Here is a 15554-nt window from a genome sequence, read left to right as displayed (position 1 = left end):
ACACAAAGAATAGTTTTATTTAGGTTTTGGAGGTATGTTCTTCACTTTAAATCAATTTTCAATAGTGCTTTTAAGAGGTTTCATAATGAAACATATTGCTAAGTGCCTCATTTCTATTTAGGTTCTAAAAATACAAACCTTTAATCGGTTCAACTTAAGATAAGGTTGGTTTAAAAACACACTGCAGTCTGAACTGATTTTTCAAAATAATAAAAGGCCCCGTGAAACTTTTTACACCAAGAATTGTCATTTTAAATTCTTAGCAGGTCTATCATTTAAATCAGGCACTATGCAATTTTCCCTCAGCCTACATATATATATATATATATATATATATATATATATATATATATTCGTCTCTCTTCTGCTTTGTGCTCTGGCCAGTTCCAGTTTTTATCTCATTCTCCAGTGTACTCCTAAGCTGCTGCTTCTTACTGAAAATTGCCCAATTCACTTTAAAGATTAAAGATTTTTTTCTTAAAGAAAGATTATCTGAAATTTGCAGAGAAGCTAACCAGAATATCATAAACAATGTCACTGAGGATATTTCCTGATGATAAACACTGGTTATTTTTAGAGGCATTTGGACTGGTCTCTTAGCAGACAGATCACTAGTGGCAACACTCGGTGGCTTTGGGAACTGATTGGGATTTATAACAGAAAATGAAGGTAGGACTTACGGGAAGAAAAAGTGCCCACCTTTCCTTGCTCTTTAATTTTTTCACTTCTCTCCTCTCATTCACGTCCCAAATTAAGAGGTAAAATTAAAGTTGGGAGGAAATAGATACAGATTTTGTCTAGTTTGTCACAAGACTTGAAAGCACTGACACATTCCCACAGACATTAAACTGTTAAATGATTTATTCTTGTTTGAGTCTTTAAAAATACTGAGATTCAAATCTATGCTTTCATATTACTATCTAACCAACTAAGGAAACTTCAATGACATTTTAAAATCATTCAGTTTCTCTAGATAGCACTCAGTACAAGGGTTATATTTTATTAAAAATACCGACTTCGGGGTATTCTAATCAAGGCTCTTACAGATTCTGAAATACTTATAGTATTTTAGGGAACCCATGAAGGGATACATCAAGACACTGTATGCTTTATACAATCTAACACATCATTGTCAAATTACCAACTGAGTTTTGCTATGTCAGGAGGTAATAAGGTATACTATTATAATCATCACTTTGTTCATATGTTGTAATCAGTTATGGCAGATTTATGGTAAAAAGAAACAACTTTAGAGTCAATAAGTAAGAACTAATGGAAAGGTTAATATGGTGCTGGTTAGTAGAAAATAGAAAAGGTAGCTTGTTGCTAAGACTGAATTTAAACCAGGCATATTCAAAGCATGTAGCTCAAAGGGACAATAAAACTATGAATTAGTAAGGTTTAATAAATTATTAAAATTATTATCAGGTACTACAGAATCATTTGTTATACAACATGTTACATTTCTAAAAGTGGTTATTTTTTAGAACTGAAATACATTTCTAAATGTTAGCACATAAAATAGGACACAAATTTATACTCTATATATGTTTTATTTGAATAATTTTTATGTAACAACAGAGAATATTAATTGTTAATACTGAAATTTAGAATCAGTGAAACTTTTAAAACATGACTTAAAATATTTACTTATAGTTTCATGATCAAAACATTTGTCTTTCTAAATTGAACGTTCCCCTCATTACATTTAGCCCTCTACAGCAATTGCCAGTTTGGGAAATTACAAAGGGAAACTTAAATTAGATAAAAATTACTTGGAAATCTTTATTGCTTCTTCATGTGACTCGACCTTATATTCATGAGAATATGTTAAAATAAAAACAGGAAACTCCCAAGAAATGATGATAGTTTCCATTAATTGAGCACTATGAGGCAGCTTCCTGCCTTGATAGTTTTTATATAGGACTTTGAGAGCAGAATACTTATACCACATGCTCACTATCTTCCCCCAAGAAAAAGAAGCACCTTGGTTGTCAAGTCCTATGACATGGATAACATACACATGTATCACTTTGTTGCTTAATAACAAATCTGTCTTTAGTACATTTAAATAACATTTCCTTCACAATTTTATAAAACACCTTTCTCTAAAGAGTTCAAAGTGAGCTTACTAATATATCCAGTCAATGCTCACAGTTTCTGTACATGGTAGACAATACTGAGTATGCAAATAAGGAAAGAGTTTCTATATATTCCAGATCTAGTCAGGTTAAATTTAAAAAAACTTACATCCATCAAACATTCCAAGTTGCTATATAGAACATAATATTCTACAGAGTTCTGGCTAAATAAATATGATAGTCATAAAAATCACACACTCAGTTAATCTCTGTCAGTTAACCTGGGTTTAGATTAGTCAGTGTGTCCCAACAATCCATTGGAAGGTAGATACTACATATGTAAAAACATGGTCTTGGCTATTAATTTTGCCAACAACAACTATATGGAGTTTGGAATCTCAACAGGATAATATTTCTGTAAGGAAAACAGAATTCATTATCTGAAAATTAAATCAATTATCAATTTTGTGTTTCAGAAAATGTATATGTTTTATGCTATCAAAGAAAAGAGGAAAAAGAAAAAAAAGATTCAAACAGGAAGTTCATATGAGAAGGATTTAAACTAGTCAGTTCCTAACAACAGTTAAGTATAACCTTTGGAAATTAATTTACATAATGATAATCTACATGTGGTAAGGTTGAAATTATTTAAATGACATTATATTTCACTATTTAGTGTTGCTCCACCACTGCTTTAGCAGTGAATTCTTATGAAATGTAATGCAGCTAATGAGGTAGCTTTTTAACTGAACAAACTGACAGGCCCCATATCTGCAGAGGCAGCTTGAAACCGTGCCCAACCTCTTGGCTTCCCAAGAGGCTTTTCAAAATTCAATAAATAACATCTGTAGGCGATGTTGGGTGCAGACCTAGCAGAGTGCGTCATAACACTGTGCTGGCAGAACAAAGAAACCATGACGACTGCCAAGTTTCCATGGCAACTGCTGCGAGGCTCTGAGAGTATAATAGCACATCAATCACTGTCCAAAAGAACTTCATTATCAGCTAGAAAAAACCTTTAGGATCTGTTTAGTGTGCAATTGTGGGTTAACTCACCTCAAAGCCTTGCTCTCTAGCAAAAGCGGCAGCTTCCTGAAATAAAAAAAAGAACAGTTAATTATAAAGTGCTAGGTAATGAAGAAATAATCCATTTTGAAACTCATTCAAACAGTCTTCTTTTTACACAATTATCTCAATATACTCACATAGTTCAATTTTTATTCTTACACGGAAAAAAAAGATTTCTTTTTTCCTTGGCATAAAAAAAAGGCAGCAAATGTCAACACACTTCACAAGCTGAAATAAAGAAGATGTACTACATATTTTTACTGTAGCTGTCACCATGAGTTCAGATGTTTTGACCCCGACAAAGAAAATCATTTGAAACCTAAGGAAGATGCTGATGGTTATGTTTTTAATTAAAACAATACCTTTCAGAAAACTCTTCTGTAAGAAGAATGTTTGCTAATAAATGTATAGATTAGATTCAGAAAACCCACCTTTTGTAATCTCTGATGAAATTTATTCAGGCAAAGGTTATCAATGGATGCTCAATTCATTAGGTTAAAGAATGATGGGGAACTGCTTATTTCATGGAATCGAAGTATCAAAGATCATATGCTGGTCACGAGGAGCAAAGTATAACTTTACAGCGGAAGAATCAAGCAGTCATCACTTTAACCCAGTGATCAATCTTATTACCTAATATTCTGATCACCAAATAGTCTGTGGCTTCTGTCATAATGTAGTATAAGGTACAGAGCACCATCTATAAAGTTTTTAACATGAATTAATCAAAACTTTATTCAATAACTTGTAGTCTACAGGAAATATATAGAGGATAGAAGAACAAGTTAAATGATACACTGAGAAGGCTAATAAACAAATCCATAAGGTAGGACATTAGACAGGACAAGTACCTTGGTCTTTGTAGTAAGTCAACATCATGATAAAATGTACAGGAGTAATGTACACATTTTAATCGGAAACTGTTTTGAACACACCAGTTATAAAATACATTTTGGGTAAGTTTGATTATGAAATGGAAATCAAATAATATTAGGAATTATCAACTTGATATGAAAAAATCCTAGATTTTCAGGTGTATCCTGAAGTATCCTGGGATAAAATGGCATGGTATATGTAATTTATTTTAGAAAACTTAAAAACAAAAAAAAGAAAGTGAAGCAAAAATGGCAAAATATTAATGTATCTAGATGTATTCAGTATTACTATCTTTTGCCTGTTTGAAAATTTGTGTAATAAAATGCCTACCCCCTCATTTCTCTCTGATTTAAGATGACAGGGTAACAAACGCTGAATATTTTTTAAAATTTAGTTAAAAATTTTTAAACAATGTTTTTCTAGATATTAAATATATCTTAAGGGCATAATCTGATGAACATTATTATATAATCTAATGCCCTTATAATAGGCTATCAAATGACAAAAACCACATCTGTGTAACCAAATCCTTTCCTTTTCTTCACTCCCTGCTTTGTGCATATATTTTCATTTTAGTACTGATACAGAAAATGGAGGCAATATTACTTTTCAATTCCACTTCCCTCTTGAAGATGGAAAAAAAAAACTGCAGACAACTGTCAAGAGTCTCTACATCTTAACTTACATTCCTCCAAAATTATCTTTGCCAAGAGATATTAATAGAAGGATGGGATGTGAGCCTGAGTAGTGAGCAGATCCAACTTAACTAAAATGACTGCTGCACCAAACCATGTAAGGCAGAAACTACAGTTAATGTCTCCAGCACAAATCTGGGTACTATCTACATGTTAAGGAAAACACAGAGAAAAGAAGTATGTATGCACTTATCGTCCAATATACTAATACCATGTAAGTTTAAAGAACCACTCTGAGGGTCTGAGAAGATTGAAAAATACTATTACAATCAAACACTGAAGTTAATAGAAAGTGATAAGCTGAAAGTACAATTCCTTAGGCTGTTCACTAGAGAAGCATCAAACTGATTGAGTTAACCTTAGTTGATACAGATAAAAAAATTAAATCATGATCTTGACAACTGGTGTAAGGATGCTTAGCCTTCTTGACAATTTACTTACACCAGAATCTTGTATACCAGACAGTCAATAATATTTACTAGCTTGGATGTCAAGGAAAAGGATAGGGTTCAAAAGATAGCAATGTAGAATTTTTCCAAGTTGTCCAACTCAAGAATTAACCAAGCTAATTCTTATATGAAAAAAACAATAAAATAGCTTTGTGAGAACTACTTATTTATATGGAGCTTTATCAGAGGCATGAAAGAAACCTAAAGGACTGTAAGACAAAGTTAATATGACAAGTCTGTACAACTAAAATTGTACTAAGACATAAAGACTCAAAAGTCACATACAGTAGATAAGTTGCCTTTTTAATGTCCAGTTTTGCTCCCCAAAGTAAGACGCAATAGACTGTGATCTGTTATGGTACAATAGAACTGACTAATTGCAAGAAGGCACATTTACCAATGTCAGATCATTATTCTTCAACGAAACTGAACCCTAGGACTCTTCCACATCTGTAAACTATTCCAAGCACTAACGTATTTCTGTCTGAGGAAGGACATGCTGAAGAAGTCTATTCAATTTTCTATCTTAGCGCCCCCTCACACAGGTTTGCAGAGCTGTGCCCTATCACTGAAAAGCTAAGCACTTGTTCTATAGCTTAAAAAGATCTTATCTCCTGACTTCCTCCCACCTTCCTTTGATCTTGGGTTGGTGCCCCCAGTCAATCCATTAGTAAAGGCAGCTGGCTCACATCACTGCAGACTTTCCCACAGCTAACCTCTGATCTGAAGGTGTCTGTAGATACAACGATGGAACAACATTTATTTTTCCCTCACAGCAAAACAAATAAAACAACACAGAGGAACAGTTTGACCCAGTAAGAATCTGAAGGAGAATTTTAGTCCTAAGATTCACTGCATGGAGGGATAAAAAGAAAAGGCATTAGGTCAGAAATCAGGGAAGAAAAAAGGCATAAAGGGTGGGCAGAACAGTAAGGCAGGTTCCAAATATCAGGGGTAATTCCAAGTGAACTGATCACACTAAATTGAAAAGGACTTTTTAGCGTGCCTTCGCAGTAAAAGTGAGAAAAGAAAACAAGCAAGTCCCCATCTGTGCTGCCCCAGGGCGCCACGTACTGAGTTTCACAAATCTAATGAAGCAGTCAGGTTAAAATCCAACCGCAGAGTGGATGTGACATGTGGAGAACAGCTAGGGTTAGAATAGAGGAGCATGGCGGTTCCTAATGCAGGTGATTATCCATGTGATAATCATTATATTTACAGGCTTTCCATTTTAGATCTGACATCAAAAATCACAAAGGAGGAGGGATTAAGGAAATAAACAACCGACACAGAGGCTTTCCTGCTCCCCTGAGAGTGTAGCACTTTCATTCATGCATGACAAGCAACAAAAGCAAAACGAAACAGGCCAGGAAAGAGTATTTCTGAGAAGGCTGGATTTCACATTAACACTACTTTCCATTTTGATAACTTTCACTATTATTCAGTTTCTCACACAGGTCACATTTTCAAAATCAGTTCCCATTGTTGTCTAAGCTATAATACAGTATCATTTTTGGTTTACAATGAATGATACTCACATATGTCTTTTTACAACAACAAAGTCATTTTTTTCCTTCCTGGAATTGAGTGTTGTGAATAAAATGACATATAATTAAAGTCTTAGGCTCTCATCTACACCACGCTATTTAGGATTTGCAGTAGGCTCCCTGCTTCACCGACCAGGCTAAAAGGATGAAACAACCACCAAGTACAGGTTTTGAGCAGAGGTTTAAAAAATAAAGCTGAAATTCATGGTTAATGAAAACTATGGAATACTTACATGAAGAACTATTTAAAGGGATTAGCAAACCACTATTAAAAAGCACCGTTCTCAGGGTATATAGGAAAGGAAGGAACAACTCCAGTGTGTGTCTGTGTGTATGAAAATACAACAATTTCCTTTATATCTAAGAAGAAAACTATTTTCTTTGCATTTTGCCTGATAACACCTTGATTTTAATTTATGTAGAATTATCTGTAGTCACTGTAAAACTAAAACCATAAGTAGGCCATATTGTTATTCTAATTATTTGTTACTAGTTACATTGAAATACAAATGATTTCTGTATTATTGGCCTTATATCCTGAGACTTTGCCAAATTAACTTATTGCTTGTAGGAACTATCCTTTTCCTTCAGGGAAACAAGATGTTCCTACTACCCAAACCACAAAGTTATTTTAAGAATTTAGCAACATGCCTTAAAATCCTCTCTCCATGCCTTAAAATCCTCTCTCTTTCCTCCAGGGCAATCTGAAGGGTGTAACTACTAACTACCCACCACTATCTTAGCTCAGAACCCTTGCTCTCCTACTTCTGGCTCTACATTTCAAGGCACTGAACACATCTCGAGCTATTATCTGCTTGCTTATGTTACCACTCTGTTTTTTGATATTGGACACGAGGGATCTTGGGTGTTGACTGAAACTAACTTAGGACCAAAGAAAGATAACTTCTGACTATCCACAGAAGGCAGCTCATCCATTCAAAACAAGCTATTTTGCTGCTCCAATGCAAACAGGAAGCAGAAAACTCAATGGAGTTTGCATGGTCTTCACTCAAGTCATAGGAGTCCAACCAGAGCTCTGGGAAAAGCCAAGGGAGAATGGAACCACCAAACAGTTCTGCTATTTTGTTTGTTCATCTCTCCATCCAACTAGTATTTACCCTGCAAGGATAGTTTTAGGCTAACAGATATTATAATGCTATAGATACATCAGTGTTACAGCTGTTATACACCTTATTAGACTTTGACTTGCAATATTTGAAACAATACTGTAAATCCTAAATGGTGTGGTGTACATGAGAGTCTAAGATGGAATGATACCTATGTCTGTCTCTATATAAATCTATGTATAAAAATCTCTGCATATAAAGAATATTCATATATTTTTATACAATTATATGTATGAAGCCTTTTTTGAAGGCTTTAAATGCAAGATAGTACTGGTCAGGAAGCAGTTACAGCCAAATGGAAAGAGTAGTTGGCTTAGAAGACCTACACTAAGGTTGTCATTTTATAGCTCATTTGATATGTAATCTTGGGCAAGTCACTCAGTATATATTAGTAAAACTGAGGCCAACAAAACTGACTGGATTATTACTAGGAATAAGGAAAATATTTAATGTGAACTATAAAATCATATCACCTATGAAATTCAAGCTTTTGGTAAAATCTTAGGAAAATTTAAGCAAATGAATTTCAGAGCATCCAGAGTACATTCCATGATTTGTCCTATCTGTGGATCATATGTGTATGTAGCAGGAAGCCTCTAAATTGGTTGCCTACTGTGTAGGTCCCTAACTGGTGGTATTCAAGTCCTTGTAAAATTTCCTCCACTATGTGTGTTGTCTGGACCAAGAGACTCACTTTTAACAAATACCTGACCAAAAGTGATGGGATGTCTTGTTTGTTCGTTCTCTTGCTCACACGCTCTCTCTCAGCTCTCGCTCTAGGGGAAATAAGCCGCCATGATGTGAGTTCCCCCATGGAGCGGCCCATAACTAACCATCAGAGAGGACCTAGGGCTTGCTAACAGCCACGTGAATGAGCTTGGAAGTGAATCCTCCCCAAGCAGTGATAGGAATACAGCCCTGGCTGACATCCTGACTTCAGCCTTGTAAGAGACTGAATTGAGAGGCACCAAACTAAGCTGTGCCCAGTTTCTCTATCCACATCTTATACATGAGGAACCTAAGCCTCTAAGAGGTTAACTAACATGGTCCAATTCAGAAAATCTCTCTATTCAGATTATGCTAATCCTTAAAAAAATCCTCGCAAAAGTCAAACCAAACAAGCAGGGCTAACAGATCAATCACAGGTGAGAAAATAAAGGAAAGATAATTTAGAAACATATTATCTAAATGGTTTTCTATACTTGATTGTGATGAACCATTTCTTAGTTGTAGCAGTGATACCCCTCTGAGTCATGCTGACATTTAATGATAAAGAACTATCTGCTGTTTATTTTTTTTCCCTAAGTCAGCTCAGTTAAGTTGCTCAGTCATGTCTGACTCTTTGTGACCCCATGGACTGTAGCACTATGAAGACTTATATTACTTAAATCCTAAAAGATGATGCTGTAAAGTGCTGCGCTCAATATGTCAACAAGTTTGAAAAACTCAGCAGTGACCACAGGATTGGAAAAGGTCAGTTTCCATTCCAATCCCAAAGAAGGGCAAAGCCAAAGAATGTTCAAACTACTGCACAGTTGTACTCTTCTCACATGCTAGCAAAGTAATGCTCAAAATTCTCCAAGCCAGGCTTCAAAAATACATTAACTGTGAACTTCCAGATGTTCAAGCTGGATTTAGAAAAGGCAGAGGAACCAGAGATCAAATTGCCAACATCTGCTGGATCATGGAAAAGCAAGAGAGTTGCAGAAAAAAAAAAAAATCTACTTCTGCTTTATTTATTACTCTCAAGCCTTTGACTGTATAGATCACAACAAACTGGAAAATTCTTCAAGACATGGGAATACCAGACAACTTACCTGCCTCCTCAGAAATCTGTATGCAGGTCAAGAAGCAACAGTTAAAACCAGACATGGAACGACAGACTTGTTTCAAGATGGGAAAGGAGTACGTCAAGGCCGTATATTGTCCCCCTGCTTATTTAACTTATACGCAGAGTACATCATGTGAAATGCTGGGCTGGATGAAGCACATGCTTGAGTCAAGACTGCTGGGAGAAAAGTCAATAACCTCAGATATGCAGATGATACCACATTTATGGCAGAAAGCGAAGAAGAACTAAAGAGCCTCTTGATGAAAGTGAAAGAGGGGAGTGAAAAAGCTGGCTTAAAACTTAACATTCAAAAAATAATAGGCTTATGGCATCTGGTCCCATCACTTCATGGCAAATAGATGAGGAAACAACGGAAAGAGTGACAGACTTAATTTTCTTGGTCTTCAAAATCACTGCAGATGGTGATTGTAGCCATGAAATTAAAAGACACTTGCTCCTTGGAAGAAAAGCTATGACCAACCTAGACCGCATATTAAAAGGCAGAGACATTTCTTAGGCAACGAACACCCCAGCTATGGTTCTTTCAGTAGTTATGTATGGATGTGAGAGTTGGACTATAAAGAAAGTTGAACATCAAAGAATTGATGCTTTTGAACTGTGGTGTTGGAGAAGACTCTTGAGAGTCCCTTGGATTGCAAGGAGATCAAATCAGTCAATCCTAAGGGAAATCAATCCTGAATGTTCATTGGAAGGACTGATGCTAAAGCTGAAACTCTAGTACTTTGGCCACCTGATGTAAAGAACTGACTCATTTGAAAAGACCCTGATGCTGGGAAAGACTGAAGGTGAGAGGAGAAGGGGACAACAAAGGTTGAGATGGTTCGATGGCATCACCAACTCAATGGACGTGAGTTTGAGCAAGCTCTAGGAGTTGGCAATGGACAGGGAAGCCTGGTGTGCTGCAGTCCATGGGGTCCCAAAGAGTCGGACACAACTGAGCGACTGAACAGAACTAACTGATACTGCTTAAGCCTCTAAATATTTCTTCATGCTATCCTTCACACTGTGAGTTACTTTTACCTTATACTATTTACAAAATGTACTTTGTACTTATTTATAAAAATATTTACATATTTTCCTATGAGACTGCATTAATGGTATACTACTTTTAATATTAAATTATTTGTGAAGAGTAAAAGTTTTAACTTGTAAATAAACAAAGGCTGGAGAATATTTTTAAGTAAATATAAATCTGAGAAACCCCTTTTAAAATGTTTCATTCATGAAAATATCTGTACTGGTTTTTCAAAGAACATACAACTTCTGGGAGATTTTCAACCTGTGCTCTGGCATTTATTACCATATGCTTCCTGCCTGCAGAATGCTGAATAGAAATATTATTGAACATTTATTGAGTGTCAAAAACTCTGTGGGGCAATGTATAAGCTATAAAGACAAGCATGGCCCCTATCCAATGATAAAAATTAAACAGTGTATAAAGTATACCTTCATAAACATGACTGAAAAAAATTACTTAGCTGAATTATAAGCCAAATAAATTAGGTTCAGTTTAGAACATACTTAATCCTTTCACAAAATGATTTACTAGGTGATGTGTCTGTTTTACCACGGAAAGCTGTTCATCACTCCCACTGTTATGCATATTTAATGATGGTAGGTAAAGGAAAGCAAGTTTAGGAAATGTATTTCATCAAAATTTGATTGACTAGCTATTTGGGCTAACTTGTAGAATAATCCAAGTCTTTCAGCTGCTAAAAAAAAAAGAGGAGAGGTGATAGGATAAGAAAACGATTAGGGGAGTAGGCCTCTTATTGGGTGTTTTATTTCCATTTCTAGTGAGATACCATGTGCGTGGCATAATGAAGACACTCTACAGGTGTCAATTATTTTCCTTATTTCATTTGATCCTCATAAAAATCCCATAAAATAGGTATTTTTCTCCTTTCATAAATAAAATCTGAAGGTTCAGAGACATTAAAGTACATATCCAATACCAAATAAAATGTATTCATAATAGCTGGCATCTGGATCTGATGATTTCTGAATGGTTTGTGCTGGTCCGCTACTGATGAACTCTTTTAGCTGTTTTATGTCTTTATCTCATTTTCATTTCTGAAAGATATTTTTGCAGGGTATAGAATTTGAGATTGACAATTTTTCTCTGAGTTTCAGCTTGTACTGTTTCAGACGCATTCTTTTTTTTTTTGGTTCTGGGCTCTAGAACACAGAGTCAATAGTTGTGGCATGTGGTTAGTTGCTCTGCAGCAGGTGGGATCTTCATGAATCAGGGATCAGACCCATGTCTCCTGCATCAGCAGGCAGATCATCCCTGAGCGACCAGGGAAGCCCTCAGATGCATTCTTATCTTTGTTTCTCTGTATCGAATGTATCTTTAAATATCTGTTTTAAGATTTTTTATCACTGATTTTATGCAATGTGATTATAATGTTCCTTGGTATAGTTTTTTTCCTTGTTTCTTTTGTGGTTTGTTGAGCTTCTTTGATTTCTGGGTTTATAGTATTCTTCAAATATGGAACACTTTCACTCTTTTTTACTTCAAGTATCTTTTTGTTTCTCCTCTCCAGGACTCCAAATATATATGTTAGGTCACTTGAACTTGAGCAATCCCTGTATTATGCTATTAGTAGAATACTTATAAGTTTTAAAACAGACATTTTTCTTCTTTACTGCATTACCAGTGAAGAACTGAAGGGCTATGGAGACCAGGCTACAGCTTGTTAACCTTAAGATAAGTAAAATGTATCTTTAGACAGATCTTACTTCCCTCATTTATTGGAAAAAGAAAAAAATCTAAAACTTAAATCACTTATATTAATAAAAAACAGTAAAAGACAAGATAAATAATTAATTCTTACAAGTTTAGATACATGTTTATGTGGGGAAATGAGAAAGGTATTACTGATCAGTGTTAAAAATTAGATCAAAAAAGGAAAGGAAGACCTTAGGATGGGGAGAGATTGGCATTTTTATTAAGTATCTTTTATATAATTCTTTTCTCTCATATGTGCACCAATATCCTTTATTTTTTCTATATTTCATGCATTAAGCTTCTTAAAGTTCCTAAGCTTCCTATCACACCTTCCTAAGGTCAAGGCGTGATAATCACTGCTACATAGATTCCATCCTGTATGGCCACCCTAATGACCCTAACAGCAGAACCTATCATAAAAGCTCCTCTATTCTTTGAGTCTCTTGGTCTTTTGAGGGAGAAGAGGAAACAATCAGAAATCATAATAACATTCACAATCCAAAATATTACTGATTAACTTAAAAAGAAACTTATAGGACCACATTGTGACTTAATAACATAACAAAAAATAGTTAAAAAACAAACAAAAAAACCCATCTAATTAGATGCTGAGAAGTATCTAATATCCTACCTCTGGTTGGGGATGGCGGTCAGGGGTGGAAAAGGTAGTTCTTCCTCAGGTCATAATTTTTAAACTACGGATATGTATATAACACATTCCATCCAAGTATCACCAAAACCCAGTATTATTTTCATTTTTGCCAGGTGACTCACAATAATTATGCAGAAAGTATACAGAAGCACTATGCCTTAGAAACAAGTCTAATATAGACAAAATTAGAATTTTCATAATGGCCACTGGGAAGAACAAGCTTAGGCATGGTGGTAACAATCAATACAGGTCTCTCAAGGAAAAGAAAAAAGAAAGCGAAGAACACACCACCACCAACAAAAAAAACCCACAACAAAAATGAAACTACATAGAAGTCAAAGGAAAAAAAGTCAGGCTATTAAAAAAATAATTACAGAAAGATGATAGGAAACACCCAACATAATATGTATCTCCATAAATATTTAACTGAAAGCATAACTCCCCTACCCTTCCTCTAGGATAAATAGGTTTAAAAAGATACTTTTGAAAAGCCAGTATTGCATTTGATAGTGAAATGGGAGACAATCATCTTAAGTCTACAAATTAGAACCAAGAGATATTTATCTACCTTGAAAACCTTTCTTTTTTTTCCTTTTGGGCCACCCCATGTGTGATGGAACCTGTTGTCCCCTGCAGTGGAAGTGAGGAGTCCTAACCACTGAACTGCCAGGGAATTCCCTTCCCCCACCTCCTCCTCGCAAACCTTTTGTCAGAATTTGAGACAACACATTTAATTCAAGTGCTTGCCTATGTGCTTAGGAGTCTCTGTAACAAAGTATGAGTTTTCATTAGATACCAACAACACACTGGGAAATGAAGGTAATTCAGCACAGAGGTAGTAACAACGTAGGGCATTTTTATTGTACTGAACATTATAAAGTGATGGGCTGACAAATGGGATTTTTGTTAAAAGTATTTTTGACTTACTGTACATAGTATTATAAATCGGCTTCTACCTATATCCATTTCAGAAACTTTTCCCATTGGTCACCAATCCTGGCTTTCTCCTTCACCTTTCTGCATAGGACTTGATCCCTTTTCTAGAGTGATGAAGGATTTCTCCATAGTGTAAAAGTTAGGAATACTTATTTTAAGAAATATTTATTTTCTATTTTAAGAACAGCCATTTCCTTCTGTTTCTTCAGAAGCATAATTTTAATCCCTGTCCAAATTTCTTTGCATCACCAATTAGTCTTCATTTCCTGAATAAATATTTTCCCTCTTTCTAGTCTTTGGTCAGTCTTCCCACTTACTCCTACATATTTAAGCCCTCTTGCTTGCATTTTTCCAATTTTACTGGATAATTTAACAGATGAAAAACTGAAATTCTTTTTTTTTTTTTTTGATCCTTTAGAGTGTGAATTTTTCCACCCTCTCCGAGAAACATTCCTCCCTACTTTTCTGTTACATATATATCATCTTTCCCTTTCTCTCTCACCTTCCCTGTTGCTTATCTTCAAATTCATTAACTTCCCTAAACGTAGTCTTACCTAGAAATTCAGCTATCAACTTTTCAATCTTTCCTCTCTTCACATTTTTTAGGGGTAATTTCCTTTATTCCTTTCTTTTGGTATCATCCTCAGATATACTTCCTCACTTCGAGAGTCCCTTTGACATTTTCTTTCTCTTCACATTTGACAGCTTCCAAGTTCTGCCAAGTACATTTTATAAGCACAATGCCTATACAGTCTTGTCATTCTTACCCACAGAAACCTAGGTCAGGCCTGTATTATCTCTTGCCTAGATTACTGCTATAGTCTCTTAAATGTGTATTTGAATGCATCCTTAAACCCAATCATTAGATCCACCTTCCTAAATATCAACTCTAATTAGCCTTTGTTCAAAAAGCTACCTACTGCTTCCTGATAAAGTACTGATAAAAGTTCCAAAGCCTGACTTTCAAAGGTCCTCCATAAAGTGTCTCTACTTTTTCTTTCTAGCCTGATCTTTTACTATTCCCTTGTACATGTACCAGATGCCACTCAAACTAGAATACTTGTTATTCTCTGAACATGCCTCAGGCTTTTTTGCCTTCATGCTACTTTGCACATGTAGGCACTAAATGAATTAGAATACCCTTCAACCACCCTTGTCAAAATCCTACCAATCCCTCCAGGGTTAGTTCAACCATCTTCTCCTTAATGGAAGCCTTCTTGAATTGTTCATGGTCTTTCCTTCCCATCTCCAGAAGTGGCTTTCTGCACTGCAGAAGAGTTTTGCTAAAATTGTAAAGGTTTCTTTTTTTGGCAGTTATGTACAGACTGGAAATAGTTATTTGTATAGACAGCTTATCTATCTTACTAGATTATAAATTCTTAGCACAGAAACTTCTTTATTTTATCTCCTCAAAACATCTAGTATATTGCTCTGCCCAGAACAGATAATAAATCTTTGTTGATTTACCAAATGATAAGGACAAAGCACTCACCTACATTAAGCAAAGAAGAACTACCTCTACATTAAATAAATGACTTGA

General features: G+C 35.2%; 1 protein-coding gene across 6 annotated transcripts in view; it reads right to left on the bottom strand.

Annotated features, from left to right (window-relative positions):
- Positions 1-15554, bottom strand: part of ADK (adenosine kinase) — a 551072-nt gene that overhangs the window by 102324 nt on the left and 433194 nt on the right. For all 6 annotated transcript variants that reach the window (XM_061405841.1, XM_061405844.1, XM_061405846.1 and 3 more), the window contains one exon: positions 3138-3173. In XM_061405841.1, coding sequence (XP_061261825.1) covers positions 3138-3173 — 36 coding nt within the window. The remainder of the gene's footprint in view (positions 1-3137; positions 3174-15554) is intronic.

Source organism: Bos javanicus, chromosome 28, assembly GCF_032452875.1.
Source record: "Bos javanicus breed banteng chromosome 28, ARS-OSU_banteng_1.0, whole genome shotgun sequence".
In the NCBI taxonomy this organism is placed as follows: domain Eukaryota; kingdom Metazoa; phylum Chordata; class Mammalia; order Artiodactyla; family Bovidae; genus Bos; species Bos javanicus.
This window is presented reverse-complemented; position numbering and strand designations above follow the sequence as displayed.